This window comes from Barbus barbus, assembly GCF_936440315.1.
Source record: "Barbus barbus genome assembly, chromosome: 25".
Lineage (NCBI taxonomy): Eukaryota > Metazoa > Chordata > Actinopteri > Cypriniformes > Cyprinidae > Barbus > Barbus barbus.
In genome coordinates this window covers 15620608-15640153 of record NC_136753.1, presented here as the reverse complement: position 1 = coordinate 15640153, position 19546 = coordinate 15620608, and the positions used below count along the sequence as shown (strand labels likewise).

At 36.6% G+C, this 19546-nt stretch overlaps 1 protein-coding gene across 2 annotated transcripts in view; it reads right to left on the bottom strand.

Moving 5' to 3' along the window:
- The window catches only part of LOC306844646 (tumor protein p63-regulated gene 1-like protein), a 43323-nt gene that overhangs the window by 9349 nt on the left and 14428 nt on the right, over nucleotides 1-19546 (bottom strand). For both annotated transcript variants that reach the window (XM_079376930.1, XM_079376929.1), the window contains exon 5: nucleotides 1101-1254. In XM_079376930.1, the coding sequence (XP_079233056.1) occupies nucleotides 1101-1254 (154 nt within the window). The remainder of the gene's footprint in view (nucleotides 1-1100; nucleotides 1255-19546) is intronic.

Sequence of the window (19546 nt, the reverse complement as noted above, 5' to 3'; positions counted from 1 at the left end):
AAACGCTCGGTACATTCGGCCACACACTTTAAATATATTTAAGACAATAGAAATAGTTATAAAATTACATATAAAGATAACTTAAGCGGGTCAAAAAAAGCACACTTCAGCTAACTGCATTTAACAATAAATTTTCATAATACATTTGATAATACATTTTAATTTAATTGCAATTCACAAGTGTCTGAAAACATTACATTCGGTTCGCACAAGTATTTTCTTTTAAAGTATATTATTTCCATATTAAGAACCATTTTTTAAAGCATATTTCATTTTCTCAAGGGGAATACAGACATAAATATAAGAGAAGGTTGCTTTTATATGCACACAAAGATGAGATAACAAAATCACACAAAAATACCTGCACACGTAAAAGAAAAATGTGCTTGGTAAGCAGATGGTTAAAAAAACATGTTTTTGGTAATATACTTTTTTTTTACAATGGTAGTTTTCAATACAGTAAACTATAATCAAAAAACTTTCAGTGCTTGGCCTCTTAAACCTGAATCATGAGTGTTTTATTGTCAGGAAATAACTTAATGGCATGTACACAGATAAACTATAAATTTAAATTTGAACTTGTTTAACTTTCCACTGGCAAAACATCTAAGTCCCTTTCTAAAACTAGTAAGCCTTTCAACCAATAGCTTAAGTAGTTTTTGTGCCATGATTTTTGTTAAGATTTATTCAGGAATTTTTTCCTGACCCTGTGGCTTAAAAAAGAACCCAGTTGGAGAAACGCTGGTTACCTTAAGTAACCTTGCCTCAGCCTAATGTAGTCATTCTTTGAAATCTTTATCATGTAGTAAAATAAATATCGCACCATGCATGTTAACTGAACACGTCATTTCTTCCAAAGTCGACTTCCAAGAAACTGTGGATTCTTACTCCACCTCTACAAGTCCTCTGGCAGCGCCTCTATAATAATTGTGAGTAACAGCATTTGAGAATGCCTAAGCGAGCTCATATAATGGTCGGGTTTTGTCGTTATGAAGTCTGATAATTTGGCAAAAAAAGACATATTATAGAAATATGTCAAAGGTATGGCATGAGAACTGACTGTGATAAAATTGTTCTGTGTATTGCATTGTAATACTCACATCACACAGGCGGCCCAGCTCCTCATTGGCACTCTTGACAGGGTGATAGGTGAATGTAGTGAAAGGATATTCAACAGAAAAAGGATTCCAACGGGAAGTGAAAGACGGTTCTCTAAGTTTGTCCCAAAACACCCGTACACCCTCACCTTCTCTCCTGAAAAACACACACACATAACATAATGCTTGTATGCAGGAAAACAATGACGTAAATTATAGCATTTCTAGAGAAATATACATGAAACTCTACAGGGGACTCGACTAGGGAATGCTATAGGGGTCCACAGAAAAGTTAAGAAAAAAATTGTGGGGAAAAAAAAAAGTAAAATAAATAATAATAAAAAACAAAAACTCAAAATCTAATTTCAGTTCTAGTGGGAGAATTCAGTGAGAACAAAAAACAAACAAAAAAAGACTAGGGAATGTAGAAATTAAAAAAAAAGATTTAAAAATGCAAAGAACTAAATTAGTTGCACAAGTCTGCTAGAGCATGCACAAAAATCACTCAACAGTACAAAAACAGGAAGTAACACATATTTTGTTCTACATCTGCAAACCTTACTAACAAGTGAATTATCTGCTCAGTGATTCACAATTTCATGCTTTCAATTGACCCTGCAGACCCCCCAGCTTCGCTCCCTGCCAAAACTGCCACCATTTTTCTTCAGGTCGCTTCCTTTATGTACAAGCCAATGTAATGTTTGCTAAGCTTAGAGGCAATTCCCTCTGCTCATCAGATTTTCTTTCATTCCCCCTGCCTTTCTATTTAGCCATATTAAGTAAACAGGTTTTAATGAAAAGCCTAGAGGGGATGTCTTTATTTTCCAGGCTGATGAAACCTCAGAAGACAAGAGAGCGTCTGGCAGCAAACACAGGGTTTTAAAACCTCCAAACACTCGCTCTTTGAAATGTGTTGGCACCATTCCACATTTTACAAGCATCTTTCACAATAGACTATGTACCGTTTCTCCATCAGTCATGGTATGAAAGGCTGTGATTTTTACAATTGTCCATACAGTTGTACCAAGAGACTTATCACCATTCTTCATTTAATACCAATTTGTATTATTTACATTATTGCATCATGTATTGGTGCACTAAAACAAATTGAAAAGCAATAAAACATCTTCAAAGTAAATTTGAATTTTAGCCGTGCTTATTGACCGCTTGGTTTCTATTTCAGTGTTGTTGCTCCAGGCAGCCCCACCCACAGTGAAATTTCATTGGTTTAAAATCACGTTCCTCATAAATGTATATTAAACATTGAATATGTTCTGATTGGCTGTTACTGTCCCGCATGACACTGCATATTTGCATTTTCACCAGAAACCTGTTGCATCGTGCCTGTTTACAATATACAAAATGAGGAAGTATACAAAACATTTCAAATTTTTATTTTTTATTATTCTCAGAACGATTATTTGCTAGAGAGAGCTGGGATACCTGAGAAATATAGAAAGAACTTTAAATGCAATGAGCTTGGTGTAAATTCAACTTGGGGAACTTTTCATCGTTGATACACTCTTAAAAATAAAGGTTTCAAAAGGGGGTTTTTGCAGCGATGCCATCAAATAACCATTTTTGGTTTCCCAAACAAACTTTCAGTCAATAGTTCTTAATATAGTTTAGTCAATGTCCGTAAAGAACCTTTATTTTTAAGAGTGTAGATTTTTTTTAAATGGAAGTGAAAAGTTATATTTTGTTATTGACATTTGTTAATAAATGTATGGCATGAGAAAAACACTTCTCATGTGTCTCGCTGAGACTGATGTGCCCTTCAGCACAACACCATGGCAGTTAATCATACGTAACCAGTGACCTAGCGGTCCTCCTTCACTCTCATACAGACAGACTGGGCTCCAGGTAAAGTCAAGCATCTACTGTAATCACTACAAAGCATTCAGTGTTTAGCCGCGGGAGGTTAACTGTCCTTTTTTGTTTTTCTGAGCTGATAGATGGATACATTAAGCCTGAGGGTTGAAACAACTGATTCTTTTTTGTCTCCATTGACTATCCACTTCACTTTTTTCCCAACACTCTCCACTTATTTACTATTTCTCTGCATTTGTTACAAATAATATATTTCAAAGTTATGACAGTGACTTTGACAGACAGACTGAAAAAAAAGTTTACCTAAAAATGGTAACATCTACAACCCGAATTCCGGAAATGTTGGGATGTTTTTTAAATTTGAATAAAATGAGTTATAAAAGACTAAAAGACTTTCAAATCACATGAGTCAATATTTTATTCACAATAGAACATAGATGACCTAAATGTTTAAACAGAGAAATTTTACACTTTTACCCACTAAATGAGCTCATTTCAAATTTGATGCCTGCAACAAAGGGCTGAAAAAGCAACTTTGCATCCCCAAAGGGGAGAGGGGCACCATTGAGAGTGTGCTGACCAGCTGCATCACTGTCTGGTACGGGAACTGCAGTGCTGCTGACCGCAAGACCCTCCAGCGGACAGTGAACACAGCTGCAAAGATCATCGGTGCCCCTCTCCCCTCCATCCTGGACATTTTCCTTACACGATGCTCCAGCAAAACCAACAGCATCATGAAGGACTCCACCCATCCCTCCCACAGTCTCTTCCAGCTCTTACCATCAGGAAGACGGTACCGGAGCATCAGAGCCCGCTCCGCCAGACTGCTCAACAGCTTTTTCCCCCAGGCTGTGAGAGCCCTGAACTCAAACCACCCCGTCCCCCTCTGAAACCCCATGCAAACCCCTACCTCCTGAAACATGGACCACCCCCCACACCAAAGAAAAAAACTGTATGGAACTTTTGCAATTCGAAGTGTGCTACACACAGGTGAGTGGGCCTGTACAAAACACCTGTAGTAACACTCTCCTCTATGTGCACTAAACACTTTACACACACTGCTGCGTGTACACAATCCCACAAAAGACTCAGCAATACATGTATGTTTACATGCTCATGCACTACAAATCATCCCAACCAGCTGCTTGACTCAAAATGTTTCTCTTTGCATATGTACATTATTTATGTGAAGTATTCGTATAGTTTGTATTTTTTTTTATCTTTTATTTTTTTAGTTTGTATAGGGTAAATATTTATGTGACGCATTCGTATAGTTTGTATTTTTTATCTTTTTTTTTTTGTATAGGGTAAATATTTATATATAGTATACTTATAGTTAAATCTGTCAGTAGGTTAGTTGTGTATAGGTTTATAGTGTTTTTACTTCATTGTTGTATGTCTGTATTTATGTAGCACCGTGGTCCTGCGAGGCACGACATTTTGTTCCACTGTATGTCCCCACATGTAGCGGAATGACAATAAAGCTCAACTTGACTTGACTTGAAATGAGCTCATTTTGTGCATAAAATTGTAAAATTTCTCAGTTTAAACATTTCTTATGTTATCTATGTTCTATTGCGAATAAAATATTGGCTCATGTGATTTGAAATTCTTTTAGTTTTCATTTTATTCAAATTTAAAAAAACGTCCCAACATTTCCGGAATTTGGGTTGTACATTAACTGGTTTAATTAGAGTACCAAATATTATTTAATATTTCTCAATCAACCTAAATAAAGGAATTTATACAAACAAAACACATTTTTTATGGGTTAAAACCAGTGTTGGAGAAAGTTACTTTTAAAAGTAATGCATCACAATATTGTGTTACTCCCTAAAAAGTAACTAATTATGTTACTTTTTATGGAAAGTAATTACATTACTTCTGAGTTACTTTTTAATTCTGGGCAGGGCTTGCTTGTTTGTTTTTAATATAAAAAGTAATTTTTTACAAATGTAAAAGCCCTTTCACAACAAAAGTGAAATGAATACACCTAAGGCTGAAGGAAATGTAAATACATGTCTGTACAGTATGAGGGCACAGCTCAAACAAATTGCATGAAGAATATGATGTAGGAGAAGAAAGTTTAACACTATTCAACAATAACAAAAATGAAACAAATGTGTAATTTTTGCTTAGAATGGTTGATTTGAATCATTGAAGATCAGTAGCAAAAACATTGGTTAATAAAATGATATTAAATCCATACATTATATTTGTCTTATTTAACATATTTAATTATTGCAGGTTTGTGTAATATTCTGAGTCTGCATTTGACTGTTTTTACGCATTTTGAGGAATAGTGAATCTGTTTTTGTGCAGATGAGTAAATACATGTTCATATTTAGTCCAGAACTACAGTGAGCATGATGTTCACACAGTCCGCACAACGCCTCTGCACTTACTCCCGATTTCTCTCAACATGGCAACACGAGAGTTGTCAGTCAAGACATGGGAAACAAAGTAACTGGCGTTACTTATTTGAAAAAGTAACTCAGATATTTCCTTCTAAATTAAAGTATTACTTTACTAGTTACTTAAAAAAGTAATCTAATTACATAACTCATTTACTTGTAATATGTTACCCCAACACTGGTTAAAACAGGTAGAAATAGCTCTTCAAGGTAACAATTGCAAGTTACCACTTTTTAACTTTAGTCATAATCATACGATTTCAAGATCTTAAATGATAATATAAGCATATGTTGCATATACATTAAGCAAGGACAAATTAGAATAACTTACATGTATTTAACTGTAATGTTTAAATGTTGCATTTAACAAGTTGTTCATATTTTTTTTTCTTATTTGGTGTTCCATGGATGAGAGCATACAGGTCTGGAATTACATGTGGGCAAGCAGTCTATCTGTTTTTCACATAAACTTATAAGGAATTAGAATAGAGTACAAGTATGGACTACAACAGGATCATATGAACTATCATCAATATCCTGCTTCAGAAATAAAAATGTAAAAGCTTACAGGTGTGGAATGAAATGATGACTAAAACATTGAATAAATAAATGGTGAAAAAATAAAATGTATAGTAAGGTTTTTTTGGGGAAGGGGGGCATAAATTATTTCTTTGAGTATTTATTATTTCTGATTTTTCATTTAGGTTATTTAATATGGTACATATATATATATATATATATATATATATATAGAACATACACCTTTTGTTTTCAGTGTACACAGAGATGTCAGTGTTAGGAATCTTTACATAAATGCATAAAAAGTCTTTTATGAATACATATCCCCATGTTCAACACAAGACAATAGATTTGACCATGTGCACAGTTGCTTAAAATGTGCATGTTGCATTTCCAGGTGTGTCATACTTTGGCAAAACCAACAGACTCTAGAACACACCTTAAGCAGGATCAGTTCCTGCCAAACACACATACCTTAAAGCTACAGAAAAAGAGGGATTCTTTAGATAGGAAAAAAAACATAACTACAGGGCAAGGTTGTGTCTCCAGCTCTCCCAGTGCTGCCTATGTTTACACTAACACTCTCAGACCTTGACAATGGCTGCTGAGGTCTCACTGGCTACACCCTGCTGAATAAACTGTTGTGTTGAGAGAAAATGAGAGGAAAGGTGATTATGGGGCGGTACAAAGCCTGACTCAGAGAAAAGGCTGAAAATTTGACTGTTCACTGAGTGTATAAGGTTTTTATATAAGGTTTGCTTAAAAGCGTAAAATGTGCTTTGTGTGTACATGAGCAAGTACACATGCATACATTGTTGGTGAGAAAGCAATTGTATGTTTTACTCTGTGTGTGTGTGTGTGTGTGTGTGTGTGTGAATTGATTCCAGAGGTAAGCTATCAGTACATGAGGGCCAGTTGAGACAGGCAGAGGGCTGGGCCACAGCAGCCAGCGGGCTGGGACATTCACTGTTTAAGGTACAGGCTTGAGCTTTCACTGATCATTGCCACGAGTCTCTCTCTCTCTCTTACACACACACATACATAGACTATTTCATTCCATCACTCTACATGACTGAGAAAGATTGAGAAGGGGAGGGAAAGGGAGGGATAAAAAGAAAAGGTGAAAAAGAGAAGGTGAAAAATGAATGCTAAGATCTGTCATGCATGACACACAAGCTTTTCTGAGGCGCGTTATACACAGGAGTGCATTCCTAGAAATAAAGTCACACTAAATTGAATGTTTCCTGCTGGCCATAAAATTGGAATAATGTTTAAGTAAAGTACTTTAAAGAACAGTGGTTCTTAATCCTGGTTCTAGGGACCCACCACTCTGCACATTTTGTATGTCTCCCTTCTCTGACACACTCTGTTCAGTTCATGGAGTCTCTCTTAACAAGCTGATGAGCTGAATCAGGTGTTAAATAAGGGAGACATACAAACTCTGCATAGTGGGGGGTCCGGGATCAAGAACCACTGTTGTAAAATACAGCATTCTTTACATAAACTGTGTGTGTGTGTGTGTGTGTATATATACACACACACACATACATACAGTGGTGTGAAAAAGTTTTTGCCCCTTCCTGTTTTTTTATTTTTTGCATATTTGTCAGACTTAAATGATTCAGATCATCAAACTAATTTTAATATTACACAAAGATAACCTGAGTAAATACAAAGTGCAGTTTTGAAATAATGATTTAATGTATTAAGGGAAAAAAGCTGTCCAACCCTGCCTGGCCCTACGTGAAAAAGTAATCGCTCGCCTAAATCTAATAACTGGTTATGCCACCCTTTTCAGCAACAACTGTAATAAAGCATTTGGGATAACTGGCAATGAGTCTTTGTGGAGAAATTTTGGCCCACTCTTTGCAGAATTGTTTTAATTCAGCCACATTGGAGGGTTCAAGGATGAAAGGACTGTTTAAGGTCACAGGATTAAAGTCTGGACTTTGACTTGGCCACTCCAAAACCTTAATTTTGTTTTTCTTGAGCCATTCAGAGGTGGACTTGCTGGTGTGTTTGGGATCACTGTCCTGCTGCATAACATTTACATTTAGTCATTCGGCAGATGCTTTTATCCAAAGCGACTTACAAATGAGGACAATGGAAGCAATCAAAATCAACAAAAGAGCAATGATATGCAAGTGCTATAGAAAGTCTCAATAAGCTTAACGCAGTATACGTAGAAAGGTTTTTTTTTTAGATAAAGAATAGAGAAAGCTAGTGTTAGAGGCATTTTTTGCTTTTGTTAATTGTAATAAATGAATACAGATAAAATACAAAAAAGATTAGAAAAGCTATAAGTGTTAGTTAGTGTTAGTTTTTTTATTTTCTTTAAAGACTGGAATTAGAAAAGAGAGTGCTAGAGTTAGAGGGTCAAATAAATATGGAAGAGATGTATTTTTAGCCAATTCTTGACAATGGCTAAGGACTCCGCTGCTCGGATTGAGTTGGGCAGGTCATTCCACCAGGAGGGAACATTTCATTTAAAAGTCTGAAAGTGATTTTGTGCCTCTTTGGGATGGCACAATAAAGCGATGTTAATTTGTTGAACGCAAGCTTCTAGAGGGTACATAAGTCTGAAGTAATGAATTTAGGTAAAGGGGTGCAGAGCCAGAGGTGGTTTTAGGCAAACATTAATGCTTTGAATTTCATGTGAGTAGCCAGTGCAAATTGATAAGAAGAGGTGTGATATGCATTCTTTTCGGTTCATTAAAAATTTATCTTGCGTTCTGGATTAATTGTAAAGGTTTGATAGAACTGGCTGGAAGACCTGCCAAGAGAGCATTGCAATAGTCCAGCTTGGACAGAACAAGAGCCTGAACAAGGAGTTGTGAAGCATGTTCCGAAAGAAAGGGCCTGATCTTCTTGATGTTAAATAAAGCAAATCTGCAGGACCGGGCAGTTTTAGCAATGTGGTCTGAGAAAGTCAGCTGATCATCAATCATAACATAAGATTTTTGGCTGTTTTTGAAGGAGTTATGGTTGATGTGCCTAACTGGATGATGAAATTGTGTTGAAACAATGGGTTTGATGGAACCACAAGCAATTCTGTCTTGGCAAGGTTGAGTCCTTCATCCAGCAAGAAATGTCTGATAGTGAAGTGAAGTGACATTCAGCCAAGTATGGTGACCCATACTCGGAATTCGTGCTCTGCATTTAACCCATCCAACATGCACACACACAGCAGTGAACACACACACACACCGTGAACATACATACATGTTCGGATTACAAGTCCAACTCTCTAACCATTAGGCCACGACTTCTCAACATTGGATAGACAAGCTGAGATGCAAGCAGCTATCCTCGGATCATCAGGATGGAATGAGAGGTAGAGTTGAGTGTCAACAGCATAGCAGTGATATGAAAAGCCATGTTTCTGAATGACAGAACCTAGTGATGCCGTATAGACAGAGAAGAGAAGTGGTCCAAGAACTGAGCCCTCAGGCACCCCAGTAGTTAGATGTTGAGACTTGGGCACCTCACCTCTCCAAGATACCTTGAAGGACCTATCTGATATGTAAGACTCAAACCACTGGAGTGTGGTTCCTGTGATGCCCTTTGCCAATAAGGTTGACAGGAGGATCTGGTGGTTAACCGTGTCAAAAGCAGCGGACAGATCCTGCAAGATAAGTATTGAAGATTTGGAATCCGCTCTTGCTAGTCTTAGGGCTTCAACAACTGAGAGCAAGGCAGTCTCGGTTGAATGTCCACTTCAGAAACCAGACCGGTTGCTGTTGAGGAGGTTGTTCTGTGTGAGAAAGGCAGAGACTCGGTTGAACACAGCTCGTTCAAGTGTTTTTGCAATGAAAGGAAGAAGGGAAACCAGTCTGTAGTTCTCTAAAAGAGATGGCTTAAGGGTGGGTTTCTTAAGTAGTGGGGTTATACGAGCCTGTCTAAATGCTGAGGGAAAAACACCAGTCTGAAGGGATGCATTAATGATGTGAGTGAGTGCAGGTACAACTGCAGGAGAAATGGTTTGAAGGAGATGGAATAGGATCAAGCGGACAAGTAGTACAAGGATTAGAAAGGATGAGTTTGGAGACTTCTGCCTCAGAGAGTGAAGAGAAGGATGTGAACGAGTGTATGTTTGCTGGTAAAATGTGCTTGACAGATTGTGGTGTAGAAAATTGTGCACTGATGGTTTTAATTTTATCAATGAAGAACGTGGCAAAGTCGTCAGCTGTTAAAGGAGGGGGAGGAGGAGGACAAAGGAGGGAGGAAAATGTTTTAAAGAGCATGCAAGAGTTAGAAAATCACAACTTTTCATTTTCCATCAGTCATAGTACACGATAACTACAGAAGAGTCAAGTTTTAAGTAGGAAAATTATCTAAACTCTTTGGTCATTTTTGAGTGAGATGCTAATGGTCTAATCCGATTAAATGATCTATACTAAGCTAAGCTAAAAGTGCTACCACCAGACCCGGAGATTGGGTGAATGGATTAAAAAATTGTAAAACTCAACTGTTTAACTCTAGGGGAGTTGTAAAATGAGCCTATTTTCAAAAAAGTGGAGTGATCCTTTAAGTGTGACAAATATGCAAAAAAAAACAGCAAGGGGGCAAAAACCTTTTCACGGCACTGTATATACAGTGCCTTCCATAAGTATTGGAACAGTAAAGACAAAATTACTTTGTTGGCTGTGGAGTCAAGACATTTGCAAATATGATTAAAAGATGAATATGAGACAAAACTACAGAATGTCACATTTTATTATTAGCCGTTTAATTATTATTTTATTATTATCAACACATACATGTTTTACCAAATAAAAAGAACAGCACTTTTAGAGTTCATCCCACTCATTGATGTGAGCATAAGTATTGGGACAGTTGAACATAAGGCAAATATTTCTGCCTTTACTCTCCTCTTCAGCTGGTGAAATTCATTTTCATTTGGATTTAAATCTGGAGATTGACTTGGGCAATCTAAGACTTTCCATTTCTTTGCCCTTATAAATTCCTTGACTGAACTGGCAGTGTGTTTTGGGTAATTGTCCTGATGCAATATGAAGCACTTCCCAATGAATCTGGTGGCATTTTCTTGAATATTGGTAGACAAGATGGTTATGTACCCTTCAAAATTTATTCTGCTACTGTTATCATACATTAAGTCATCAGTAAAGTTGAGAGGGCCTATTCTAGAGGCAGCCATGCATGCCCATGCCATGACACCACCTCCACCATGCTTTACAGATGCTGTATGCTTGGGATCATTTGCAGTTCCCTTTTTTTCTCCACATTTTTGCTTTCCCATCACTTAGATAAAGGATCATCTTTGTCTCATCGGTCCATAAACACAGTTCCAAAACTCTTCTGGCTCACCTTTGTGCTTTTTTGCAAACTCTAATCTTGCCGTTCTATTTTTGGTGCTGGTCAGAAGTTTGCATCTTGCTGTGTAGCATCTGTAATTCTGTGTCAAAGTCTCCTGAGAACAGTAGATTGTCAGAGCATCACCCAAGCTTTCTGGAAGTTGTTGGTGATTTTACAGACACGTATTTTAGGATTCATTTTCTACAGCTTTTATGATTTGTCTGTCATCAACTACTTGTTTTCTCAGCCGATCAGGTAGTTGTTAGTTGCTGGTGGTTTCCAAACTCTTGATATATATATACAGTGGGTACGGAAAGTATTCAGACCCCCTTAAATTTTTCACTCTTTGTTATATTGCAGCCATTTGCTAAAATCATTTAAGTTCATTTTTGTTCCTCATTAATGTACACACAGCACCCCATATTGACAGAAAAACACAGAATTGTTGACATTTTTGCAGATTTATTAAAAAAGAAAAACTGAAATATCACATGGTCCTAAGTATTCAGACCCTTTGCTCAGTATTTAGTAGAAGCACCCTTTTGATCTAATACAGCCATGAGTCTTTTTGGGAAAGATGCTACAAGTTTTTCACACCTGAATTTGGGGATCCTCTGCCATTCCTCCTTGCAGATCCTCTCCAGTTCTGTCAGGTTGGATGGTAAACATTGGTGGACAGCCATTTTTAGGTCTCTCCAGAGATGCTCAATTGGGTTTAAGTCAGGGCTCTGGCTGGGCCATTCAAGAACAGTCACGGAGTTGTTGTGAAGCCACTCCTTCGTTATTTTAGCTGTGTGCTTAGGGTCATTGTCTTGTTGGAAGGTAAACCTTCGGCCCAGTCTGAGGTCCTGAGCACTCTGGAGAAGGTTTTCGTCCAGGATATCCCTGTACTTGGCCACATTCATCTTTCCCTTGATTGCAACCAGTCGTCCTGTCACCAGTCCAGTGCAGTCCAGTGACTGCAGCCCTGTGCAGTGATGGTTGACTTTCTACAACTTTCTCCCATCTCCCGACTGCATCTCTGGAGCTCAGCCACAGTGATCTTTGGATTCTTCTTTACCTCTCTCCCCAAGGCACTTATCCCCCGATAGCTCAGATTGGCTGGACGGCCAGCTCTAGGAAGGGTTCTGGTCGTCCCAAACGTCTTCCATTTAAGGATTATGGAGGCCACTGTGCTCTTAGGAACCTTAAGTGCAGCAGAAATGTTTTTGTAACCTTGGCCAGATCTGTGCCTTGCCACAATTCTGTCTCTGAGCTCATCAGGCAGTTCCTTTGACCTCATGATTCTCATTTGCTCTGACATGCACTGTGAGCTGTAAGGTCTTATATAGACAGGTGTGTGGCTTTCCTAATCAAGTCCAATCAGTATAATCAAACACAGCAGGACTCAAATGAAGGTGTAGAACCATCTCAAGGATGATCAGAAGAAATGGACAGCACCTGAGTTAAATATATGAGTGTCACAGCAAAGGGTCTGAATACTTAGGACCATGTGATATTTCAGTTTTTCTTTTTTAATAAATCTGCAAAAATGTCAACAATTCTGTGTTTTTCTGTCAATATGGGGTGCTGTGTGTACATTAATGAGGAAAAAAAATGAACTTAAATGATTTTAGCAAATGGCTGCAATATAACAAAGAGTGAAAAATTTAAGGGGGTCTGAATACTTTCCGTCCCCCCTCTATATATATATATATATATATATATATATATATATATATATGAGCAATATCACATGTGTAGACATGAGATATGGCTGTATATCAGCACAGCTGGGATTTGGCCATTGGTAATCACAGCATGCCAATATACAGTTTTATCTCACGTCTACGATATTGTGTTTATACAACAGTTCGACAGCACGAGTGTGTAAATAAATTAGGAACAACAATGGAATGTCTTTAAAAACCCTCTTTTGTGCAGAAATACTTTCTTCTGCCACAGATTCACATCTAAGATTGACAGTTTAACGGCTGAGCCCAGGCCTCTGTTACTAATTCCAAAACGTCACTTTAGAACTAGTAATGAAAGAACGTTGAGTTGCTTCATTAAAAGTTTATTGTTTTACTGTATAGAAAGCTGTGTATTACGTAGAATAGATTATTATGAGAGAAAGATTGACTGAGTGAGTGTGATTTCCTGCATCCAATACAGCATTCATCCTTCAGTTCAATCTCATATTCACAATAAAACATTAGTTTGAATGTCTGCTGAGGAAAGCGATAACTTCCTTTTTAGTCTTTCAATATAAAAATCTTTACTGCTGACTAGTAAAAAAAATCTCTTGTTGCCAACTAATGGAGGAACTCTTCAACTAAAATAACCATCACAAACACACACAGTTTCCCAATACAAAATACTACTATTATTTATATAAAAAAAATATTTATTGATTAATAATATTTAATAAAAAACATCAGCCATCATAAATGTTGCTAGGCAATTCAGTCAAAAGCGCAAAGGTGCTCTGATATACAGCACTTAAGTTATATAAAGTATAACATGATGAGATTTTGCCCTCAGCCAAAACTATTTGCTCTGGAACAAATAATCGATTAACGACATCAAAGACTATCCACGAGATTTACCCAAAATTAATTATATATCATGTTTAACCGCTATAGAGACATCAGAGCCAGCTGTAAATTCCAGAAAATCTGGCTGAGGTGAGGCTCTCTCGGGTGGCTTCATGAGCGCAGAACGGCTGCTGACGTTCTGGAGCTCACATTTCCAAAAACAGCAATTTTTGAAATAGACATTATATTTATTAACAAACCGCATATTTGAGGTCTAAACAAGCACATTATTGCCTAAAAAAACTACATTCTGTGACACAAAACTGTATTATTTTTAAATTATAGTGGAATTGGGTGTCCGCCATGACACTTGCATGACATTTACTTCATCTTTGACATGTTTGTTTTGAAGTGTTTTGAAGTCTATTTCCAGAGAAACAGGTATTTATTAAGTGATCTGAAACACTTGTGCAACAGTTGTGATTCATTTTACACCACTAATCATTGATTTCTATGGTATCTGCAAATGGTGACTGGCTGACGCAAATATCTGAAAATGATTCAGTGACATCAGGGTCATTATATGATTGGCTTACCGGGTACTCGTTTGGATCACTGGAGATATTTTCTAAGGCCATTTCTTCATTTAATACTAGAATCTAGTGTATTTTAATTACGGTGACCATATATCCTTTTTTGGGGCGTGTTTGGCTTGAAGCGGCTGCGCAGATCGATCAGTGTTTGACAACAAAGTACCATAAGAGTGTAAAAAACTGTAGCCTGCCTCGCCCCAGATTCCACTCCACGATATATGTTTGATCATGCTCATTTCCCAAAATGGCTTTATTATAGAGAAGAAGAAAGTCAACAGTTATGTTGTTTGTAGACCATTTGGGATGATCACATCCTGAGCAAATGGTCACCCACTGTAGAATGGGAGCGGGTGTGGGACACCGAGAACTACCTCAAACAAAGTGGTGTCAGAACTTAATCAACATACAAACCACAGCTGTAATAACAGGAGCAACTTCATTTACATTAAGGGTAGTAAACTGGTTTGAGCTTAGGATGTCCGGGGTTCACACTATATGTGCTTTGTCACTGCTATGTTGCAATAAACATCTTCATCAAGATCTTCAACGTCCTCGTCACTTTCTTACAAGAGCGATTCGACAGCATGCAGAGAGTCTGCCCGCTATAGCTCTCATGCTACTTTTATGTCAAAGACAATCTGGTCTGCATAACACCACTTCAAACCAAACACTTACAACCTAGACAATTTAAGATATTTAGAAATCCGGACAAGACGACGATGTATGGTCACCATGATTTAATGTCAGTAGTGTCAGTGTAAACGGCTTTTGTATTAAAAAAAAGAATGTCATGTTATTTTCATTATGTTTGCATGACATATTTACTTAAAAGTGTTTTGTAGTCTGTTATCAATAAACAGCTGTTTTTCGAGAGAACTTGGACACCTATGCAACAGCTGTGATTCATTTTACACCACCACTTTATGATTTCTGTGGTATCTGCAAATGGTGACTGGCTGATGTAAATATCTGAAAGTGATTCAGTGACACGAGGGCCATTATATGAATGGCTCACCAGGTACTCGTTTGGATCACTGGAGAAATTTTCTAATGCCATTTCATTTGTAATTTACTAGAATCTAGTGTACTGAAATACAGAAACACCAAAATTACCTTTATGGAAAAACACTTCACATTCCTTAGACTAAATGTCATGTCAGTTCTACTGAATTAATGTGTCACATATTGTTACTGCTTGCCATTAGCTTTAATGAGGAGTAGCATCATTAACAAACACGTAGCAAATTCTTCTTGTTTTCTTAAAGAAAAAGGAAAGGGAAAAGAAAGGACCTTTGGGTTACAAGTCTCTAACCATTAGGCCACGACTGCCCCCCCAATTTCTACAATCATTTAGTGTAACATCAAACGACATGAGAAAGAAGATAAAATAATGTATTTACAGTTAGGATGGAAGGTTTAAAGCAGGGTCGATAAGTTTCATTTTTTGAACAATTTCCAGACTGAAATGTCACTGCAATTGTAGATTGACTCAAAAATAAACAACAAGAAACACACACACTCCAATGTATTCTTAGTTAAGCTTTGGTGCAGCGTCTTGAAATTCCTGAAGCGGTCGACTGCACTTTGTATGACTGAGGACTGGTAAGTCAACACACTAGATGAATATCAGAGGTCTGCTACAGCTGTCAGGGCAAGTGGTTTGCAGAGTGCCAGAGCCATCAAACAAATCCCCAGATTGCTCAATAGATCCTACGATTGAGCAGCACGGCCAGATTTTACAACACTCACTGCATACATCCATAAGCCACTCTTTTACTTGACAGGAAAGTTGCATGATCAAAAAGACAGAGACAGAGAATTCAAGCATGAATTTCAGAGCAAGTGAGAGAGAAAGGTGAGAGAAAGACATACAAGGTGGGGCCTTATTCCATCCAGTGACTAATTTCCTTCATGTAATCCAGGAAACCAAATGCCAAAAAAGTATCCATGATAATGGTTCTGTGTAATATACAGTAATATGTACGGCAAGAAAAAGAATGTGAATGTATTGGAATTGGTAATGTCATGGAATTTTCATCAAATTCACTTTTTGAACTTTTAAACTTTTTTAACAGGACAATGATGTGTATTTTATCTTATTTTATTTTTGTGTATTAATATCATATTTTTCATTTAGTACTGCCCTTTAGAAGATACCAACATTTTCAGAAAACACAAAATAAGTACAACTCACCCTTATTATGCTGTTCAAAAAGTTTACTTATTGCGTTGTTTCCTTCTTGTGTATCAGTTACTATTTTAAAACATGGATCTCAAAAACAAAGAGTTACCGTTGTAAAGGGGTCAGATATGCAGGAAATGCTGGAAAAACAAAAAATGTGCAAGACCTGAAGGAGTTTTCTGAAGAACAGTGAGCAGTTTAACTGCTCAGGACATACAAGGGACTCATAAATAACTTGTGAAGCTCATCAAAAACTCACTTCACTTACTTTTTCCACACCAGAGTGAATGTTTAATGGGATGTGTTCAATAAAGACATGTAAGATTATTACTGTATTTGTGTTGTTAGCTTTAGCACATTGTGTTTTTCTATACTTGTGACACTGGTGACGATGGCGTTTTTATGACCTATTAATGCATATAACCAACCAGTTCCAAAGGTTTCACATACTTTTTCTTAGCACTGTAGGCAATATTTTACCACAATCAGGGATAAATCAGCACTCTCCATATAAAATACATAAGATTTTGAGATTTAACATTATGCTTCCTGACAATGACAAATCAGCCCAGAGTCTCTCAGGTCCAAAAAATGCTGACACATTAATCTATAAGAGCACAGTGGACACAGTCAATACAGTGAATGACCTGACAAGCACTAGCATGTTGACACATAGTTAAGAAATGGTTAACAAATCCCTATGTAAACTTTAGCTAATCCGCCCCAGGAAGTCAATCACAATGAATTCTGCAATACAGTTCTTTCGTTTGTGCGGTTTACACCCCACCCAGGGCACTTAATGGAAACATATCAGATAGATTGCAAGGTCTAGAAAATCTGCAAAACCAATAAGCTTATAGTGATTCAGTTATATCGGCAGCCTGGTTTTTAAAACGGTAATGTATAAGGTGGTATTGGATACAATGCCGTTTTGGGAGGATATGTACTGTACTGTACTGTAAGTAGATGCTGCTCTAAATGTGTGAAATTGCCCCCTCTGCTGACCGGACTGCAAACCTGAATCATTCATTATCAAGTGTTCAATATGTGGTGGATTTGTTTAGCTATTGAAATAAAATAAAAAAAAAAAAATAAAAAATAAAAAACTTTGCAATTAAGCATTTATTTTAAATATGAAGTTGTATACATATGTATATGGGTAGTTGACAAATAAAATTGGGTGTGACATAGCAATAGATTTAGAAAAAAACAACAACATTCAAATAACATGAGAAAAATGTACTGTATCTTAAGAGTTACAAATAGCATGATAGAGCATATGTTTTTAAAATACTTTTATATAGCAAGGACTAATTAAACTGATCAAAAGTTGCAGTTAAGACATACGTATTAAAACATTTCCAAATGCTGTTCTTTTAAACTGACTGTTCATCAAATAATCTTGTTTTAAAAAAATATCATGTTTCAAAAATATGTGAAGATATGTTTCTTGAGCAACAACTCTGCATATTAGAATGATTTCTGAAGGATCATGTGATGCTGAAAACTAGATTAATGGCTGCTGAAAATTCCACTTTGATATTATAGTAATAAATTACATTTTAAAATATGTTAACAGAAAACAGTTCCTCTCGGTCTTCTCTGTGTCAGTGTATGTTATTCTCTATATATATATATGTTTGTATTTAACAGATAGCTGAAAACATTGCCTCCAAATCTGACACATTTTGATGTGTTATAAACATCCTTTTTTTTCACACTTGACTTGCTGAATATATTTTTATAGAAACATTCAGTAAAAACATAAAAAAAGCTCTTGTCAGCAATGAGCTACAGAGAACAAATGAGTGATGTGCAGGGTAGATGCGTAATTACCTTGTCTAGACAGCCTGGGTCGAAAAGCACTTTTTGAAAACACTGCACACTCCTTCATCCAGCCACAGTGAATGAACTCTCTTTGCACCACATTGGGGCTAAGACTCATTCAAAACCACCATAAACCATTCTCCCTGCAGTTAAGAGAATTTATCAGTAGCCATACAGACATCTGGAGCAAACCGTTACTATAACCCATGATAAAACTTAGCAATGGTGTAACCACTGCATTGTTTGGCTGTACAGTAAACAAATTTCATTATCATGTGAAAAGATTTCCCTGTTTGACTGTTTGAATACCCATCCGATGCTCTATCTTAAGGGATGTACAGTTAAAGTTTCAGAATCAAAAACAGAACTTGTAGAAAGAGTTACAGGTCTCTCTTGTCCTTAGTAAAGCCAGTAGCCCAATCATTAATCACTGTAATGACTCATGGCGCAAGTCCACACATAATCAGCACACTTTTTTTCACATGTGCTGCACTGACTGTTGGACAATTCTGTGGAAATCTGTGGAAAGGTTTTAAATATGACAAAATGTTTTGGACAGAGCTGAAAGTACTAGGAATGCACAATATTAAAATTCTGTCTGATGCTGATATGCTGGGAATTATTTTAATGTTATTCATAAAATTCTTATACTACTCTGAAAACAAAAGTAAAAAAATAATATACATTAAAATAAAATCAATAGTTTTAAATGCTACAATTTAATTTAGGCATCACAACACTGTAATGTACAATAGAAAAAAAATGGATATTCATATTGAAATCTGCTAAAAAAACATTTATGCAGTAGATGACAGTGGTACTAGACTAGATGACAGTTAATGTAAATGTAATCTTAATGTAAAAACAGGTGGACATTATATATACGTGTGTGTGTGGGCATAAATATTGACAGTATAATATAAAATACTGAAATGTTTGCAAAGTTCAATCAATAGTAACAAGTATGTGACCCTGGACCACAAAACCAGTCTTAAGTGTCAATTAAGTGTGAATAAATAAGCTTTCCATTGATGTGTGGTTTGTTAGGATCTGACAATATTTGGCCGAGATACAAAGTATTTGAAAATCTGGAATCTGAGGGTGCAAAAAAAAATCTAAATATTGAGAAAATCGCCTTCAAAATTGTCCAAATGAAGTTCTTAGCAATGCATATTACTAATCAAAAATTAAGTTTTGATATATTTACGTTACAAAATTTACAAAATATCTTCATGGAACATGATCTTTACTT